The sequence below is a fragment of the Nanorana parkeri genome, unplaced genomic scaffold (genome assembly GCF_000935625.1).
Source record: "Nanorana parkeri isolate BGI_ZX_2015 unplaced genomic scaffold, ASM93562v1 scaffold1710, whole genome shotgun sequence".
Taxonomy (NCBI): Eukaryota; Metazoa; Chordata; class Amphibia; order Anura; family Dicroglossidae; genus Nanorana; species Nanorana parkeri.
This window is the reverse complement of record NW_017307978.1, coordinates 228,611-249,676: the sequence shown is the minus strand read 5'-3', so window position 1 is coordinate 249,676 and position 21,066 is coordinate 228,611. Positions and strand designations below refer to the sequence as shown.

At 44.2% G+C, this 21,066-nt stretch overlaps 1 protein-coding gene across 1 annotated transcript in view; it reads left to right on the top strand.

The window, feature by feature from the left end:
• Positions 1–21,066, top strand: part of LOC108799384 (electrogenic sodium bicarbonate cotransporter 1-like) — a gene marked incomplete at its 5' end in the record, with an annotated part of 300,557 nt that overhangs the window by 62,258 nt on the left and 217,233 nt on the right. Inside the window, one exon of the mRNA XM_018571249.1 lies at positions 16,660–16,747. Coding sequence (XP_018426751.1) covers positions 16,660–16,747 — 88 coding nt within the window. The remainder of the gene's footprint in view (positions 1–16,659; positions 16,748–21,066) is intronic.

Below are 21,066 nucleotides of genomic sequence, written 5' to 3'. Positions count from 1 at the left end.
GATTGAATGATTACACTTATTAACAAACTTCTCCCCTACGATGTCCTACAACACCAACACGACATGGACAGTAGATGGTCTTTTCTCTCCTCCGCATAGGCACTCGACAACTGGATATTCTTAATGTTTACGGGCCTAACTCAGACAATAAAGCATTCTGTCACTTCCTACTTGACAAAGCAACTTCACCACACCCCAGCTCTACTGGGACTCCGCAAGACAAGCACTTCGCTGCAATGCTGACAGCCAGTAACCAGGCCTACATCAGACTCCTCCCAAAAAAAGGCAAGGACCCGCGGCTGGCAGGTTCGTATAGACCAATCTCCTTGCTCAATCAGGATGCAAAATTTCTCTCCAAACTGATGGCCGACAGACTGGCCAAGATCCTGCCTATCCTTATAGGGACTAATTAATCAGGTTTTGTACATGGCCGCTCAGCGGCCATGTACAAAACCAGAAAAATTATCCTGGCAATGGAACATGCTAGACTGTCGGGGCCCTCTGCGTGCCCTATTGCCCTTTTGTCCTTGGACGCGGAGAAGGCTTTCGACAATGTCAACGGGCAATGGCTCCTAAAGGTACTGATGAAGATGGTTTTCTCAGGATTGTTTCTCCACTTTATTTCTACTATGTATACAGCCCCGTCCGCTCAAATATACACCTCCACAATTCTTTCTGCCCCGTTCATGCTCCAAAAAGGCACACTTCAGGGTCCATTGTCACCATTGCTCTTCAACATTGCGCTAGAACCCGTCTCGATCTCTCTCCTCCAGCAATATCTTTTACTGGCATCAATATTGGTGCAGAGGAATTTAAATTGGCAATGTTTGCTGACGACATAATCCTACTCCCCTCCAACCCCCTGTCCCAAATTCCGAAGGTATTTGACCATTTTAATATGTTCAGCAAATTTTCAGGCCTGAAAATTAATATGGATAAAAGCGAACTAATGTATCTTAATGGCAAATCGCCCAACTGCCGACTCCCATTGGATCAAACACTACCTTTTGCAGCTCAAAACTAAATATATCACCTATTTGGGTATTCATATTCCCAATCAACCATGAATTTATACTCACTAAATATCTCACAAGTCTTACAATCTATAGCTACAGATCTGCAGAAATGGAAAGACCTACCACTGTCCCTTTTGGGCAGAGGACATCTCATTAGAATGATTAGCTTCCCCCGTCTATTATACCCCATGCAAACTTTGCCTATTTTGTTCAAACACAAGGACATCAAAAATCTCACGAGTGCCTTCCTCAAATTTATTTGGAGAGGTAAAAAACACTGCATAGCCGTCCACAAACTTTATAAGATCAATTTACAGCTAGGCATCAACCTACCCAACATCCGTTTATACAACTTGGCATGTCTTTTCCGGCACGTGACAGACTGTTTTTTCCAAACCTCACACTATTCGAATACTACTCTGGAACAGAAAGCTGTTTCCCCATGGTCATCCACACGCCGCTCCCTTTACTTCCTCCCAAAATTAAACATATCATCCTTTTTAAAGACACAATCATCACATGGAAGGAAATTCGTAAATACCTGGGGATTCCTGGTTGCGTTTCCCCTCTCATGCCAGTGACCTCAACCCCGGGATTCCCACAAGGTGCCTCCTCTAAACCATTCCACCTCTGGGAAGCTAAAGGCTTATCCCTCCTACAACACTTTGTCAACTCAAGGTACTTGCACCCCCTTCTGCACCTTACAAAAAGATTACAACATTCCCTCTTCTTATTTACTACAATACTACCAAATCAGCCAGTTTATACACTGTAACCTTCCTCCATCACGAGTAAACAGCCTCCCGGCCACTTACACATGGTTAGTGCAACCTAGAATGGCTAAACTAACCCTATTGCATATCTACAACATTCTTAGGGAACACGACACCACCGTTAATCACTCAGTCCCCAATAACAGTGAAATGGGCTCTTTTTTTCATCTCCACCCAGCTGAAGCTTACGAAGCACTTACCGCGGGATGGCATCGAGTATATAAAATCACCACCTGTGAAGTTTGGAGGGAAATACAATTTAAAAATTACTTCACAGAGCCTATTATGCTTTTAACTTCTTACCCAAATCCTCGGACACCGATAGACTTACTATCGTGCTCTAGCCCTAAATGTGCCACACACCTACCCGATATCACATCTTTTCTGGACCTGCCCGACTATTAATTACTTTTGGACCCAAATAATGTCTTACATGTGTTCCATCATGGGCACCTACCGAAACGCACACCCATTGGTATGTCTGTTCCATTCCCTCCCTAGCACATACACCCCCCGGCAACCCCCCTTGAACCGTTGGGAACATCTATGCTTGCTCGGGGCAAAAAAATGTATATTACAAAACTGGTTAATAAGTGAACTGCCACATCTATCCAACTTGAAACGTATGCTCTTTAAATTTTTTTCTATGGACCAATTAGATATGTTCACCCGTAATATTGAGCAGGGTATAAACATTTTGGAATGGGACGACTTTATTCACAACGATATCTCTATCAATCATAAGGCTGACTTGCACTCCTTTTATTCTGGCGACTACAGGTTATGATCTGCCAAGCTGAAAGGTCCGGTCCCTTACACAGGTTTATATAATTAGATTATATGGCCCCCGATTATTCAAATGTCCCCCTGCCGCTTTATTTATAGGCTTCCATCCTTACCCTACTAGCTCCATCCAGCAGTCTTCCTGAACCCCTCCCTCCGAATCCCGTATGGATTTAGACCCACAAATGCCCTACCTCATTTTCCACCCTAGACCTTTTATCACTACCAAGTGCTCTAACAAGTCCCCGTTAACTGTGAGAACATGTACAGTATAGCATATATTCTATGCAAGTAATGCTCTGGTTTCATTATGGATGCCATCCTCTTTAAGCTGTATGCCATTTGTTTATTTTGACTATTTGATGATGGCTCCATTAATATGGATGCCCTCTCCCCTTAAGCTGTATGTCATTTGTTTATTTTGACTATTTGAAACTCTGTTGTACGACTTTTTGTTGTGAAACTGCTCACTAATCTTCAATAAAACGTATTGCTAAAAAATAAATAAATAAAATGATCACTGCTTGCAGATTGAAAAAAAAAAAAAGTAATCACCCTGTGATCACTATTACCCAATGTATCCCTAATCGTTATGTCCCCAACAAAGGTCCACATTATTAGCGATTATTAAGTCCAGTGTTGTATTTTTCCTGGTTGGGACATCAACCATCTGTTCCAAGAAACTGTCCCTTAACAGGTTCAGAAAACGGCCCGCCTTTATAGAATGAGAGGTACTATTTGACCAATTAATCTCCGGATATAAAAACATTTCCTTGCTTCCCAACTAATTCTATTAGGGAATGTAGGTGAGCCTCCTCCTCTTCCAATATGTTCCAGGGTTTATAACACACACCCACAATTAGTTTACGACTAACATCAGTCTTGTCCAGTTCCAGCCACAAAAACTCAACACCATCTCCACCCTCTGTCGTGATGTCATCTCTTTTGTGCTCAGTTAGATTGTTTTTTACATATAGGCATACCCCTCCACCCCTTCTACCAATCCTGTCCCTTCTGAACAGGTTGTACCCTTGTACAGTAGTTGCCCAGTCATGTGAGCTGTCTAGCCAAGCTTCTGTTATTCCCACTATTGAAGTCCTCCTCGAGTAGCATAACTTCGAGCTCCACTAATTTGTTTGGAAAAAACACAAATCGTACAAACAGCGCTCTCGTAATGGTATTGAAGGGGTAAACAATTAGTGACCCTAAATAGTGTGCAGCCCTGAAACCCAGGGGGAGTGCCTGTGGATATGCAAACTAGAAACAAAAAACCAAAAGGGCGCAACACTAGGTGGGCTAACTGACCGGGTCGGAAGACCCAGGGAAGGTGACAGGGAAAATTATGTGACAATGGGTGCAAAAGGCGAAAACCAATGGATAGCTGAGGAAAACTAATACTAATTTGTTTGATAAACTTCTAGCATTGGTGTACATGCATTTAAGTTTGGTGCTAGTTAGGGTTTCATTATTACACATTTTTTTATTAGACCTTGGTATGGTTGATACATTACTTGATATATTACTTAATAGATTGGGTGGATTGATTTGATCTACTAGATTGATTTGATTAACTAGATTGACTGAATTGACTGGAGTAAGCCCTCTTTCCCCCTTTGTATTACAATATTAATCACCCCTTTAGTTACTTGCTCTATATTTATTATTTCCATTATTTTTCCCCCCCCCCCCCCCATTATCTAGTTTAAAAGCTCCTCCAGTCTTTCAACCATTTTCTCCCCCAAAAGTGCTGCATCTTCCCCATTAAGATGCAGCCCGTCCCTGCTAAAGAGCCGGTAACCAACTGAGAAGTCAGCCCAGTTCTCTAGGAACCCAAAGCCCTCTTTCCGACACCAGCTCCGAAGCCACTTGTTCAGTTCCCTCAAGTCTCTCTGGAGTGGCTCGTGGCACCGGCAGTATCTCAGAGAATACTACCGTGGAGGTCTTTTTCTTCAACCTAGCACCTAAGTCTTGTCTCTAAACTCGCTTTTTAGGACACTCCATTTCCCTCCTATTTTGTCATGGTCCCGATGTGTACCATGACAGCTGGGTCGTGCCCAACCCCATCCAGTAACCTGTCCATCCGTTCCGCAATGTGTCCAACACGAGCCCCTGGTAGGCAACAGGCTGTTCAACGCTCACTGTCCCGATGGCAAATTACCCTGTCTGTCTGATAATAGAGTCCCCCACCACCAAAATCTGTCTTTACTGTCCCTCCATCCTACTCCCATGCTTACTGGAGCAGTCACTCCCCCTGCAGATTGAGGAGGCTTCCTGCTCCAGCAATGTCACCCCTGAACTAATATCCCCAACATTCTGCAACCTGGCATATTTATTGGGGTGTATTAATTCAGGACTGGCCTCTCTCACACTCTTCCCTCTACCCCGCCTTCTAAAAGGTAACCCAGCTACCCACCTCGGGATCCTGCCCTCCAAACCCCCCTCCTCATCTATGCCACCCTCCAACAGAGCCTAGTGCATCAAGTCCAGACTCCTTTCCATGTTGGTTATGCTCCATGTTGCCAGTTTGTTGTTTAGATCCAGAATCTGGGCTGCCATGTTTTGGTTTTAGTCTGCGGTCTGCCACACATTGGTTCTGGTCTAAGGTCTGCCTTGCATTGGTGCTGGTCTGAGGTTTGCCATGCATTGATTCTGGTCATGGGCTGACTGATCATTTGGGGGCCTAACCGCACACACTGGAGCTTGGGGTGGAAGTTTGCAAACCTCACATGCAATATGCACCCAAACCCCTGCTCCAGTCCTAGATTATTCCGTTTCCCTGTCAATTCTTCTACTAATTCTTCTGCATTTCACCCAGGATATTTGGCAGAATTAGAGAAGCTAGGTCAAAATAACCAAAAAAAAATTCTGCCTTTAGCTTGCTTTCCAAATCGTTTATATTGTTCTAGATTTTTTTAAAATTCTCCTACCAATTCACCTTTTAGTGAATAGACCTGCTATTTTGAAAATAGTGTGGAAAAATAATTTCTGTAACATAAGAATGTATACAAGAGTGTGACTTGTGGGTGGGGCTTGTATAAGGGCAGAGCACAAGGGGGCCCCATAATCTTATATAGCCCAAGGGCCCCATGCATTGTCAGTCTGCCCCTGCAGTTGCTACATGGTCTATAGCAAACACAGGGAACCTCTGTATTAATGGATGTGCTTCTTTCTGCTGAGAGAGTAGGTGTCATCTTGGATCCATTATCCAACATCAGCAAGATATTATCTATCTACTTGGTCATTTGCTGGGTGTTCCAGCAGAACTTAAGAATAAAACCGTTTTTAGTAGCCACATTTTGGAAAGATAGCCAAAGATTCAGCTTGTCTTCACCTCAAGAGCAGCAACTGATGTGAGTACTATACCTGGGACTAAGGATATTTCTGAATGGGGGATCCCACATGTTTGCTTTAGGCCCAGTTGTGTGGGTGAGGCACTGTCAGAAGAACTACACTGAGTGGCCAGATTATTATGACCACCCCATCAGTACTTTGTTGGGCCACGAGATGACTCCACGAGATGACTTTGTTGGGCTGCCTCGTGACTCCAAGAGATGTTGAAAGGTGATGCGAGGAATCTGATACTGCACTGTTGCCCTTCTGTTGTCTTGTACCAGTTTTGCCACTCTCCGTTCTGCCCTCTCTGACGGCCACAATTCGCACGTTCCGACCCAGATTTTCGGCTGACTGTCCAGTCTTTAAACACTTTAACAACAGATGCGCTTGAACATTTAACGAATTCTGCTGTTTTGCTGATACTCGCTCAATGGCTCCGAGCGCCAACAATCATCCCACATTCAAAGGGTGTTAAATCACGTTGTTTACCCTTATCTTCAGAAAAAAATCACTTCTACTGTCGTGGTAAACAACCTGCATCCCTATTTATAATGGTCTGGCCCTCTAGCAACTTCAGCGCGAAATTAGAGCTAATTATAGCTAATTTGCCTACAAACATCAGGTGGTCATAATAATCTGGCCACTCAGTGTATATGTCCCATATAAACACTTATCAGATTCTCAGAGCTAAAAGTTCACCCTCAAGTGGGAGCCAAAATGACAAAATAGAAACTGGCTTGTTGCAAAAGAAAAACAAAAAATAAAAAAGCCATGGCATACAGAAATAACCAGCTATCAGAAAACAGAAAATAACCAAAAAAGAAGAGACACACATGCACGATTCCAGACTGCAGAGGCTAAACGCATGTCATGATAAAAGGACTGGATCAATAAACACATTGCTATGCAATTAAATTGGCTGAAAATGCAAGACACCTACTTTTAATTGTGTGCTTTATTTGATCAAGCTGCTCCACCTCCATATTTTTTAGGTCAGACCAGTGCTTCCACAGCTGGCCCTTGGATCGCTTTGTCACCAATTTTTTTTCACGACAGAGATGACCTTCTTCAAGATGTCATCCTTTCTGGCCTTACAGTGGCCATATGACCCCTGATGGCAGTCAGTCATCGCTGAGGAGGATGCGAACCATCTCCACCATCTTGTCAAAAGACATGGCGCTTACCCTTTTCTTGCCACGGGAGGTGTCCCTTGAAGTGTGGGGGCTGCTCTTCTCCACTGCTGTAGCTCTGCTCTGGTGGTTGAGAAATTTTTGGTGTCAGCTGGAGTAGTGGTGTACTGGAGCTTTAACTCTGGGTAGCTCAGCTCACTCTTTGTGTGTAGGCCGAAATCGCGGCACACGTTGGCGTGGATGATTTTTGTTTTTGGGGCGGGGCGAACTCTCACTGGTGTGCACTGCAGGACTGCAGTCCAAAATGGATCCGCACGGTCGTCCTGACAGCCATTCGCTATGGGCGGAGCGAAACACCATCCATAACAACAGATGGAACGCAAAGGAACGCATACTTTAATGTTCCATGCGTTCTGGAGCAGGAGCGGGCATTTAATTCAATGGCACTGCAGCCATGCCCCCTCCCACTCCACTCGCAGTGTGATTGACGCAAAAGATTGCATGGCCCAGCAACGCATTCCAGTCAGGTTAGATAAAAAAAAATAATAATGCTTGTAATAGAATGTGCAATAGAATTTTGCATATGCCTAACCGCAGATGTTCATACATGTGTTTCAATCTTATTTTCATGACATTTTGATGCAATCTAATCATATGTCCCTGACATCTGTGATTTTCACATCTCTAACTCCCCCTCCATCCTCACACCATACAGGTCCTATCCTGAATTGTTTAATCCCTCGGCACGCCCATACCTACCTAATACAGATCTTCTTGTATTTGTTAACTCACTCTTTTTTGAGTTCTTGGCGAATTCTGCGGATTGTAGGTTCACACAGGTACCAGCATATTTATGTATTAGTTGGTTGGACCAATTTTTTTAATATCCCTAAGGCGCTGATTTTCCTCTATACTATCTTACACTTATATACTGTGAGTTGACATGTAGTGGCCTACAAATTCTTGTGTTCACCCTATACAATATGTCCCCTATTACCATGCTATATTACTTAATATTGATCAGAGATCACTTTAAGCCTTGGTGAAATCATATTACAAAAAAATCAACAGATCAACAGTTCAAATCATGACTGTGTAACAGTAGAAGTAAAAGCATTTACACACACACACACACACGCACACACACACACACAATGACAATGCCAAGATTGTGAAAGAGTGGGTTAAAATTGTGAAAGAGTGGGTTAAAATTGTGAAAGAGTGGTTCAGGGGGCATAAGACATCATTTTCATACATGGATTGGCTACCACAGAGTTCAGACCTGAACCCCTATGAGAATCTTTGGGATGTGCTGGAGAAGACTTTACACAGTGCTGTGACTCTGCCATCAATACGAATTCTTGGTAAAAAATTAATGTGACTGTGGACAGAAATCCATTCTGTGACATTGCCTAAGCTTGCTAAAACCATGCCATATGCATGCCATAATCAAAGCCAAATGCCTTTAGCAATGGAGTGTTAAAAGGTGTTAAAAAATTTTTTTTGGGGGGGAGGCAGTATATATATTAGACATGTCCGATTTGTTTAGTTCTGAATCAAAATTCAGATGAAAATATGGGCAATAAAAATTTGAAAACAAACTTTTTTTTCATTGTTTATGGTTGTTAAAGTTTGGGAACTTTTTTTTTTTCCTCCACCTCTGGTCCTTCCCGATGGATGCTGACATTCGGCCCTTACTGCAGGCACTCCCAACTAGACCTGGATCATTGGGCAGGTGACATCAAGGCTGCTCTGCAGAGTGAGGTTGACCATGTTCACCAGCAGGTCATTGCCACTGAGACAATGGTGGGAACCTCCAACATGCCACGGAACAACATGCAGTCAGCCTGACAGCTAGTGGCAATGCAGCTCTGGGTGTAAGATAAGGAAAATATGCTGCGGCGGAATAACATACATATACGGGGAATTCAACAGTTTTCTTCCCCTGATCAGCTGCGAACCCCATTACAGCTATCTTTAACACAGTCCTGGGGGAGCCCCTCCAAACCCCCCTGTAGTTGGATAGAGTCCATCGGGTTAACACTTGGTCATGTCTTCTGGCCTGGGAAGCTGGTCCAGTAGTTTTTGATGGAGCCACTAATCACCTGCTTCCAGATATTTCATGTACCATGCTCTCCAGATGCCGGTAGGTCAAGCCACTTTTAGAGGTCATCAGGGGAGTGGGGGCAACATATGCTCGGGCCAACCATTTCACTTGCAGATCCAAAAGAACGGCTCCAGAATCTTGCTCCACACAGAGCAACAGCTTACAGGAGGTTGAATCTCCTATTCCGGACTAGTTTGATCCTGCCTTTAACCTTCCCATGGGATGCCTCGTCATCCCACTCTGCCGCAGAGAAGTTGACAGAACGGTTCTCATAGATCTTCCTTACAATCCTCAACAGTCCCTCTGCAGACAACAGTGACACTTTGGATGTTTTCTTTTTTCTGAATTCGCTTCCAGCACTGCTTTTTGGACCCTAGGTGTTAGGTGATAATGGGGCGCAATAGTATGTTATTTTCTTGCTTTGACACTTCCATTGGACCTGGGAGCTCTAGTTATTTTAGGCCCTAGTGCAGCCCTGCACACTGGGCCGGGGCATGGCTTGTGGCCGTTAACCCTATCCTCGGGGGGCTGCGGAGCGAGTCATGGGCCTGAGAGACTGTGGTTTTCTGTGGTCAAGTTCATGGTCTTGTTGGATAGCATTTGTATTTTTATTACCTGAATGTATGGTGTCCCAGCGCACCACTGTGTTCCCATATCTTTGTGGATTTTAATTTGGTTATTGTGTTATCCTGGTGTTTTGCTGATGCCCAACCTCTTTCTGCTCTAGCGGAGCTCTGGTTGATATTGTTTATTCACGTTATGTTTTGGTATCTGACTTTCCCCATGGTCGCCAAATATGTTCCCCCACAAAGGCCTCCCATCGGCCTCCTGGGGGACCCCATGTTTTCTGCGGCTTTAGATTACCTTACAACCATGTATATAATCTGTGCTCCTAAATAGAGTATTCTTAAAATTTGCATCAAAGTGAGAGTTAGGGAGGGATGGACACAGGTCGGAATTTTTTGCCAATCTTGGAGCGGGGTGGAAGAACCCACAAACTGTGCAGGCTAGGCAACAAGGAAACCACAAACTTTTTATCTGGTTGTATATGGTTTATAAATGGTCTGTTACCACCTGATGGAGGATGTGTGCTGAGAAGCGCACACCCACAAAGCTGCCATCCCGTACAGCCTTGATCATGTTGCTAAAAAATGTTGATTGTTCCTTCTGTTTTTTTGTGTTCCTTGGAGATCCCTTAGATCTTAAAAAAATAGGAAACAACCTAAAAATGTAAAAAACATATACAACCAGATAAAAAGTTTGTGGTTTCCTTGTTGCCTAGCCTGCACAGTTTGTGGGTTCTTCCACCCCGCTCCAAGATTGGCAAAAAATTCCGACCTGTGTCCATCCCTCCCTAACTCTCACTTTGATGCAAATTTTAAGAATACTCTATTTAGGAGCACAGATTATATACATGGTTGTAAGGTGACTACAAAGCCAATCCTGTAGTTTTGCAGGGCTTGCAGGATGTTATGGGGTGTGTGCTTCTTTTGTCCAGGACCTCAGCATGCAGGAGGAAGTACCAGTGCCCCTGTTTGGCAACTGATGACAAGGATCCTGATGTTGCCGGTACATCTTGGGACACCTTGGCCTGCCACCAATGTGCTGTCAGGGACAGGAAGGCATCCTGCGCACTAGATGTACTCCACAGGTCAGTGGTCAGGTGCACTGCCTGTCCTCTGGCCCTTCCAATCTACTCCTTCAGCACCTCAACACAAGCCCCATATAAGGCTGGCACCACAGTTTGGCTAAAGTTTTTGCGTGATGGAACACGGTACTGGGGTGCAACAGCCTACATCAATTGCCAAAAGAGCTCTCTATCCAACATATAGAAAGGGGCCCCTCCAACGACAATGAGCTGGGCTATCAGCTGGGTAATTTAATGGACCTGCGTCCGGGACATACCCTTGCTCTGAAAGCTGCCAAAATCTTTCAGGGTCGGATGGCTGGTATGACTAGGATGCGGGATGGTAACAGTATCCTTTTGTGCCTTAGACTGGCTGTGGCGGTGCCACTAGTGGTTCCCCTTTGGGTGCTTGGGGGAAGAGCCACACCACTTCCCGGTAGTTCATGCCTCTATTGCTGAGATGCCCTATGTTTCTGCCCCGGCTGACCTCCCTGCCACAATGATTGCATTTGACCTTCTGTCCAACACCAATTTTTTTAGAAAAGCTGCCAAATGCTGAAACGGCAGCCAACGATGACACTGGCCAATGGCATTCCTTCCACTGCTGTGGTCTCACTCTCTTCATGAGGTTTAGCAGGAGGAGAAGGAGGAGAAGGAGGAGGCCTGAACATCCCAGGTATTTTGGGTACTGCAGTGGTTTGGGTCCTAGTGGTGGTATTGGCCCCTTCTGAGGTGGGAGGCTTGGAAAGCAGAACAGGTAGTGCAGGGGACTTTGCAGGGGAGAAAAGGAGTGGGGACTGTAGTGACAGACTCCCTGGGTTGTCGGTGGTGCCAAAATGGGTAGAGGGCAGGATATCAGACTGCTCTATAATGAGGTCAGGCAAGCCCATTTCCACCTGTTACACGTTGCCAATGGAAAAGCAATCTTTGGAAGATATTCCCCTTCTCCCAGATGTGAAACAGCAGTAAACACAGGCTCGCTGCTGATCAGAGCCCAGCTGCTTGTAGTGCTGATGGTGGTGGCATTGGCAGCAATGGTGGTGGTGACATCATGAGCCTCCTCACATGTTTCCTCCTGCATGGCCAAGATCTCCAGCATTTGGCTGCATGTACACTGGGAACACTGTGCACAGCTTTAGCCTGCCCTCTTCCATAAAAAGTAGCAATGGGCACCATGCTACCACCAGAAATGGCAGGAGGTGGTATTGCCACTTTTGCTTACAGCTGTGCTGGTGGTTCTAGGAGGTAAATCCTGGAACAGTTGTCGACATGCAGATACATGCTGTTTCCCAGGCTCATTAGCACCAGCACTCCTAACTCCCGTCTCCTCAGCTTTATTGGAGGTGAGGTGAGTTGAGCTGAGAGGACACAAAGACAGAATGGCTACTCATGTACAGAGCTCATTGCTCCTGCTCCAGCTCTCCCTCTCCTAGCAGCACTTCTAGTGCTCTTAGCTGAGGGGTTGCTGCTCATTTTTGATGACAGTAATGTATTAAACTAATATAGGCAAAAATGCCTGGTTTTAAACTTTTGGTAGCGGCAAACTACTAACAAAAACCACCAAATGAACCCCATAATAATTATAAAAGCAGAAACTGTAAATTATAAAAAAAACACCCAAAAAGAAAATCTCACACAAACCAAAAAACAAAAAAAATGCAGAAAATAACCAAAAGATGATACACTCACACACTACAACAGATCTAAACTAAAATGAACTGAAAATAACTACGGGTCGCAAATATATTCACTAATCTACAATGGGAAATCACATGACCGTGCCTGTAATGCAACCCTCAGCAGCTGAAAAAACCCTCTGATTGGTCAACCAACAGTCACATGTCCGGTTTAGTTTCTGTTTCAACGAAATTCAGGTTCAGAATCGAAATTCGGAAATTAAATTTTGGATTCATTTAAATGCATTGACATTCGGTTTTCGGATGCCTCCGAATGAACACATTTTCAGAAATTTGTACGAATTTCGATTCGTAATGAAACAAATTGCACATGTCTAATACAAGGATCATTTTTGCTAGAATCTTCCAATGTCTGCTAGTTATATGGAAGACTTTCTCAGATGCTTGGTGGTACTGAGAGACAAAAGGAATCCTAGGTTGTTGTTTAACTATACGATTACCAATTCCCATTTCACTTCTATCCCTCTGAGACATTGATAAACGTTCTACCAAAGACAAATTATATCCCCTAGCAATCAGTTTATCTTGCATTTGGAGCAATCTAAGGTGGTTATTCACTTAGCTGCCAAAGGCAGCCGAGTGAATAACCGAGCCGAAGTGAAGTGAGCCGAACGCTTCAGCCGTACATCGATAAAATCAGCCGTACAACGGCTGCCTTCGGTCAGCCAAACATGCTATGGATGTTCGGCTGAGCTGAAGTGCACAAGGATCTGGATCGGCTGAGCCGAAGCTCCGGCAGCTCATTCGCTGCCATTTGCCCCTATTCTCACAGGGTGAACAGAATAGCAATACAGTTAAATAGAAAAATTATTTTCAAAATGTAAAAAAGAAAAAAATTTAAAAAAATAAAAAAATTACGTATGCCGATCCAAAGGCACGCGACACACTCCCGCCGCATAATGAAGCATCTGACAGATCCCGGCAAAAGAAAAACAATTGGGTGGAGCTAGCGGTGACAGCTAGCTGTGCCCAACTGTTTCCTATTGGCCGGCACCTGCAAGAGTCTTCTAGCAGGTCCCGGCCAATGAATTACAACTGGATGGAGCCTCCCCAGTTGTTATTGTTTAATGACAGATCAGCGTCCCCAGGTCATTTGGGGATGCTGATCTGTCATTACAACTGGCGGAGTGAGCCGTGAGATCACGGCTGGCTCCGCCCAGCTGTCATTTGCGTGGAGAACGGCCAGCCCTTCGGCCGACCTTTCTCCATGTTTTGGCTGTCACTTTGGCTCAGTCGAGCCAAAGCATATGCCTTCGGCTCGGCTGCTGTACCGGCTATTGTGAATAGCCCATTCAGCAGCCCTGAACCGAAGGGCAGAGGCGGCTGAAGCGAGCCAAAGCTATGGCTGGATCCTTTGGCAATTTAGTGAATAACCCCCTAAGTTCCCTCCTCTCAGGGTTACTGGCAATCCAATTAACCCTTGCCATCTGACTCCATGGAACAGATTTTAATACTGTGGACAGATGAGTGCTGGAGTATAATAACAATTGATTACAATCAGTAGACTTGATGTAAAGATCTGTCTCTAATTTGCCATGAATTGTATATCTGTACAACCAAAAAATAACACTGTGTTCAACTTACGGTAAATTGAATGTTAAACAAGACATTGTTTGATTCAACTCAGATAAATAGCAAGAGGCGTACATAATAAACCACCTTCCTGCTCCTATCAGTGGTGGGGACATAGAATCTTCTAGAATGTATTTCGCGTAGCATGACCACACAAAATACAAAAACATCCTATATACCCTATAGTATTTAAGAATGCGCATCACTGGATAATAAATGCGTGATGACATGTTTTCTAACACAATTGCTTGTCGGCGCATTCACGTTCATAAATCAGGCCCAGTATCTCGGCCTTCCTCATATCTCCTGCCTTCCAATCATTCACAATGCCTGCTGCTCAGACATATTAAGTAGGCCACCTCAATGAAGTACCTATTGTATATGCAGGACTGTTGCAGAGAGAACACCAGTATAGGTAATGAACTGAGAATCTCCGTTACTTGGCTAACTGGAGAGCTGTTTCGGATTTCCATATGTGGCCTGAATCTAAAAGAAATTTTCAGTTTTCTGGGTTCTCACAGGCAGAACTCCAGTATAAACTGCAAAAACCTGCACTTCTTCACTGACTGGGGAGACCTCATGGATTTAAATTATGCAGCCTAAATCTTCCAGCAGTTGTTGATAGCAGAACATTTTCTGAATGAACAAAGAACAGCAGAGCTGGAGAAAGCACATCCATGATCCTAAGGACACCAGCAAAAAACTAAAGCATGTTGGTTGTAGGTGGGATATTCACCTGTGACTAACAGGTTTTTTGGGGGGGGTTTTGCCAGTGTCCATTTTTCCTGTAGGCAGAAGTATCCCCAACACTTTCCGTGTGGATGAGAAAGAAAGAGTTTTACCTGTCAAAGGATTTTGTAATTCTTTTCAGCCAGTATTCTGATCAGTCACCCAGGAAAGCGATGGCAAACCCTAAACCTCCCTGCAGCCAAACATTAGACCTTCCTACATATGCAATACAGCCAAGTCCAGGACCTGACCCAGTCTGACTAAAGAAGGAGGGAAAAGCAGCTTTCTCTGCAGAGAGGTTCTGCTTTTCCCTGCAGACACGCTGTGTGATTAAAAGGACTGCACAAAGCAAAAGAACTCTTACTGGCTCAGACTTTTTTTTGTCCAGACATCTCACCCTGTTCAATTTTCTTACAACTAGCCCATCATGCACAGACCAATGTAGTACACAATTAACGCTTGTCAGCACCACCACCTGGCCAATTTTCATTGATTGAAAGGACAGATTTTTTCGTTTGAGCATGTGCAGTTTTCATCTTGAGATTTTTGTTGTACAACAACGCCACTAACCTATACATTTTCGTCCAACCAGACAAACGTTTTCTAGCCTGCTTGAAAGACAAACATCTGCCAGTAGTACAGTAATTGAGGTTGTGCACTTCCCCTCAACTGGCAGATATTTGGATGAAAACGCAATCGCAGACAAAAATCTCCAGATATTTATAAGGTGTATGGGCACTTTTATAGCTGTTCTGCAAAGTTTGGATCTGATAGAAAAACAAATTCAGGCACTTACTGTGTGCTAGTTCAAATCAACGTTCATTTTATATATATTGCTTCTGACCTGAAGAAGAGAGGTTCACTCTCGAAAGCTTGTCTTTTATATATTTTGTTAGTCCAATAAAAAAGGTATCATTGCACACTGCATATTATATTATATATATATAAAATGAACGTTGATTTGAACTAGCACACAGTGAGTACCTTGATTCTTTTTGTTATTATTTCCTGTCTGGAATTCAACTTTCAACATAATTCATAGACAAACATTCTGTTCTCCAATTGATGTATGATTTATCACACTTAAAATACAATTTTGTTCTACTCTCATGGTAAACTTCTTAGGCACTTTGAATAGATTTTAATGCTAATACTATTTTTAGCATTGCTTCAGGCTCACTTGTGAGAAAAAAAGATCTCAAGCCAACATTCCATTTCAATGTATTTTTAAGTACACAATGTAAAGTGCCCATACACTGCACGATTCTCGTGCGAGAATCGCTGGAAATCCTGCGATCGTACGAGAATCGTGCAGTGTGAATGAAGACGTGCGACCGTTTCTACTGTACGGTTGCATGTCTTTTGTCTAAAGAGCATGCAAGAAAACCAGCCGAAAATCTTACGATTTTCGGCTGGTTTGAATGATGCTCGGGAGACAAATGCCGAATGGGCCGGTGTGCGCAGGCGCACACTGCCCGTTCAGCATTGCGATCGCCCCTCAGGGGGGCGGGCTTGCGATGATCATAAGTACGATCTGCCTGTCCAAGATGGGCAGATCGTACGTTTTTTTAAATTACTTTACAACCATCGCAAGACAAAGGTCTTGCGATGGTTGTAAAGTGTATGGCCACCTTTAGTCTATAAACTCCCAGTGCATAGTAATCATCCACAGCCTTTTTCTCCACTTAATTAAGCTTGATCACACAGAAGGCAGCTCCACAAGGCAGGGAACCTTCATATCCATACATGAAAAAAACAACAAAAGAGCGCCCGCTCCATGAGAAGAATTGTTTATTTAAATAAGCTAATAAAAGTAATGTACTTTCAAGCAACATGTAAAACCAATTATGTCCAAAAGTTCAATTTTTAAGAACATATGTTTGTTTTTACAGATTTATCTTCATTCTGCTGGGTCCAGGAAATAAACTTAAAGCATATCATGAAATTGGACGAGCTATGGCTTCGTTACTTACTGATGAGGTAAACATTCAGTTTAAATTGGCAAACTTTTCTTTACAGGTAAAGCTGAAATAGTTTTGCAGTAGCAATAAACTAACATCAGAACAAGATGTTATATAATATTTTATTAAAATTGAGACTGCTTTTATGTTATTGGTAATTTAAAAAGGCAATTATTAGGCAAGGTGGGAAGCTTGTCATGGGTGGGTATCTGTAATAATGTAGTTGTTATGCCAGATGTGGGCTCTGCCAGATGTGGGCTCTGAAGTGTGCTGCTGGAACTTGCTCACCATCAAAACGTCTTCTCAGGCCCTACACCAACCACTCCACTATGGTATCATACAATGTCTCTCTCCTGGAGCAAACATCTTTCACCCAACGGTGCCTGTGCAGTTTTGGCAGGAACAAAGCTAGGGGAGGGCAGGGGTAGCATGTGCCTCGAGCACCACATTAGGAGGGTGCAACCCAGGCCCGTCTTTAATATTGATCGGACCCTGAGCAAACATTTTCTTGGGCCCCCCACCAAGAAAAAAAAAAATGTAAAACATAACATGATTGTATATCTGCCTGAAAATCTCACTCCATTTCTGTTCTGTCCTTCAATATATGTGAATAACATGATTGATAGAATTACAATGCATGATAGCAGAAAGCCATGATTAGACATAATTAACATGATTAGATAATCAGACTTAACAGAGACATGATTGTTGGTAATTTGACATGATACAGCGTTATTGAAGGTTTAACAGAGGAGGAGCCTAGTTTTCTCTCAACGTTTCCAGGAGAACTACCAGGGTTGCAGCGGTTACAGCTGGGACCTGGCTTGGGCACTCCACCACTGTCCTGAAATCATTAGTCTGTATTGTTTTAGAAAAACTGTCACATGACAATAAACAAAAATGTATCAGTACTCGTACTTGTAAGTACTCGGCAAGTACCACTACTCGTACTCGCAAAACTGGTATCTGTGCATCACTTTATTTATATTTATAAAAACGAAATCATACATTAAAACAGAGATGTAGAAATCCCAGGAGCTCCGTGTGCTCCTTGCAAATGACAGCTGCCTCCTAATTTTTGAACTTTTCTCTAGTGTAGTCTTGGAGCTCAAAAGTATCGGTACATGTACTCGTACTGAGTACTGTACTTGGTATCTGTGCAACCCTAATGTTAATTATGTCTAATCATGGCCTTCTACTATCATGCATTGTAATTATATCAATCATATTATTCACATATATATGAAGGACAGAACAGAAATGGAGTGAGCTTTTCAGGGAGATATACAAATTTCTCCTTTTTTATTTTCTCACCTACCTGCCTGTCAGTCAGTCCTCGCCTCGTGCCAGTCTGCCTCTTTTCGGATGTCCTGGACGTGAGTGAGGCACCTGTCCGCACAGCCTCACGTCCTCCAGGGAAGCCCGTGACATGTCACGCTATGCGGACGGGGGCGGAGCTACCTTTAGCATGCGATCGTGCAGATCGCATAGGACAATATGTTATGGCATTGCCGTATGCGGCCGCTGCCATAACGTATTATACTATGCGATCCGATCGGCAATTTTCTGCGGGCAGCGGGCTCAAGGGGCAGGTGCTTCGGGCCCCACAACCTTTATTGGGCCCGGGGCAAGTGCCCTCTTTGCCCTGCGTTAAAGACGGCCCTGGTGCAACCAACAGAGTGAGCAACTGACTAAATCAATGGTGGACCGCGGTGCAGATACGGACAGAGTAGCAGTTCTATCCAGACTGCAGTTGCCAACTAAGTTATGGCTGGCTGACTGTATCCACAGCCAGTCATAACCGAGCACAGGTGTAACGGTCTCACCTCTCCTCCGGTCCCGGCAGCTCCGTTGGAGACCCGGCGGCGTCATCCTAGGTGACGTCATCCGGCTCCTCCCCCTTCCTCTGTTTAAGTCGACGGCGGCACTTGCCTGGCGTTCGTTCAATGGTGTAGACGCCAGGCAAGTTCCTCCGCCGCACCCGCCCGAACTCTCCACACTGTTGGGCCGGACGAGTGCCCCTTCTCCCCTCTCCGGCCGTTTCCTCTCCTTGTCTCCTCCATGTCTTGCTGACTTCATGCTCCACGGACTCACACAGGCTCCCTTCTACCTACTGCCAAAGAAGGACTCCTCAACTCATTCCTCCAGCCTCCACTGGGTGGCACTGTGGCGCCTGAACTACCAAACAGCAAGTACTGCTCGTCAATTGTTGTTTTTTGTTGTAACTGATCTTCTAGCTGTTAAGCACGTGAACGGTTACTGTTGCAGGCCGTATAGTGTATCACAACTGCTACTCCTCTTTACTACTAAGTTACAGTGAATACTATCATTCCAACAGCTGTTGCGTGAGACTGCCTACGTGTCACATAAAATGTGTTACCCACCATATCTGCACATTCACTACGCCCTCCAACTACATCACTTGCTTTGAAGCTGAGATCCGCATGCCCCTCGGACTAGGCGGGCCTGGATTATTACAACAGGTCCCCATTCCTCTCCAGTCTTTGGCTGTTAGGAGCAGCTATATTTATTATTATTAGGTGGACAAGCACTGAAGTTGCAAGGACACCTATTGTTTTTGTTCTGATTATTATTATTTTTACTTGTCCAAGCAACAAAGTTGCAAAGGACACATTGATTGTTAAAATTATTATTATTTTTATTATTATTAGGTGGCCAAGCTACAAAGTGGCAAAGGACACCTATTAAGATTATTATTATTATTATTATTTTTATTATTCACCACTTTTTTCAAATGCCTGTAACTAGTGCTCTGTAAGTCAAAAACTCATGAAACTTTGCACAGTGGTAAAGCCCTGTGCTCTGCAAAGCTTATTATAATATAAAGGCCATAGGTCACATGATGTGGCAGCCATCTTGGTTTTTGTGACAATTTTTGTGAACTATTCAGAAACAGATGTACAACTTGCTGTGTGAGCTTATGTGAGAACCCGCACAGCCCACCTGAGACCCTTTAGACATCAGGTGGAGAACCCAGAGCAACAGAGTATGTAGCTTCATATTATTCTGCATTGCGCTGTGCAATGTATTGCTGGGATTTGTAGTCCTCTATAGCTGATGCTGTTCTGCATTGCTGTATAATGGTATTGCTGGGATTTGTAGTCCTCTATAGCTGATGGTAGTCATTATTGCTGGGATTTATAGTCCGCTATAGCTGATGGTATTCTGCATTGTTGTGTAATGTATTGCTGGGAATTGTAGTTCTCTAAAGCCAATGCCATTCTGCAATGCTGTACAATGTATTTCTGAGTTAGTGGCAGAACTACCAGGGTCGCAGCAGTCATGCACAGCCCTGACGAGGCATCCCTCCACTACCAGTGTGCTTTACATTTCCTAAACCGATAAATACATTCACACTACTGTTACATGGATGGCAAAAGTGGCAGACGGGCGGGGAGAAGGCGGGGGAAGAGGCAAAGCGGGAGGGGGGGGTCAAGTTGCCGCACCATGGGCCTCTGGGTTGTACTTGCCCCCTGGGCTAAAAGTTGCCAGTCAGCCCGAGTTCCGGAATGCCAATGTCGTCCCCTCCATCATATATTTTTTAAATGCCACACTCTTGTCTTTGATGTGTTGTTTTACTGTTTTATTTAGCCATGCAGGCTTAGTTATTAGGTGGCCAAGCAACGAAGTTGCAGGGACACCTATTGTATCTGTTAAGATTATTATTAGGTGGCCAAGCAACGAAGTTGCAAGGACACCAATTGTTTTGGTTAAAGGAGAACTATGGGGTTAGGGCTTTTCCCCACAGTTCTCCTTAGGGTAACGTGAGGACACAAACTAGCGTCCTCCCGTCACCCTAAGCTCAGTATACCGTGAGCTACATCTCGTGGTATACTGAGACGCCGCAGTATACCGCCAGCTACAGCTCGCGGTATACTGAGACGCCGCAGCTGAAGCGGATCCCGACAATTATGTCTGGATCCGCCCAGCTGCGTGAGTGACAGCTGGCTCTACCTATCTAGTGAAAAGCACTCACCTCATAGTTCTCCTTTAAGATTATTATAATTATTATTATTATGTGACCAAGCAACAAAGTTGCAAGGACACCTATTGTTATTGGTAAGATTATTATTAGGTGGACAAAGCAACGAAGTTGCAAGGACACCAATTGTTTCGGTTAAAGGAGAACTATGGGGTTAGGGCTTTTCCCCACAGTTCTCCTTAGGGTAACGTGAGGACACAAACTAGCATCCTCCCGTCACCCTAAGCTCAGTATACCGTGAGCTACATCTCGTGGTATACTGAGACGCCGCAGTATACCGCCAGCTACAGCTCGCGGTATACTGAGACGCCGCAGCTGCAGAGGAGCCCGACGAC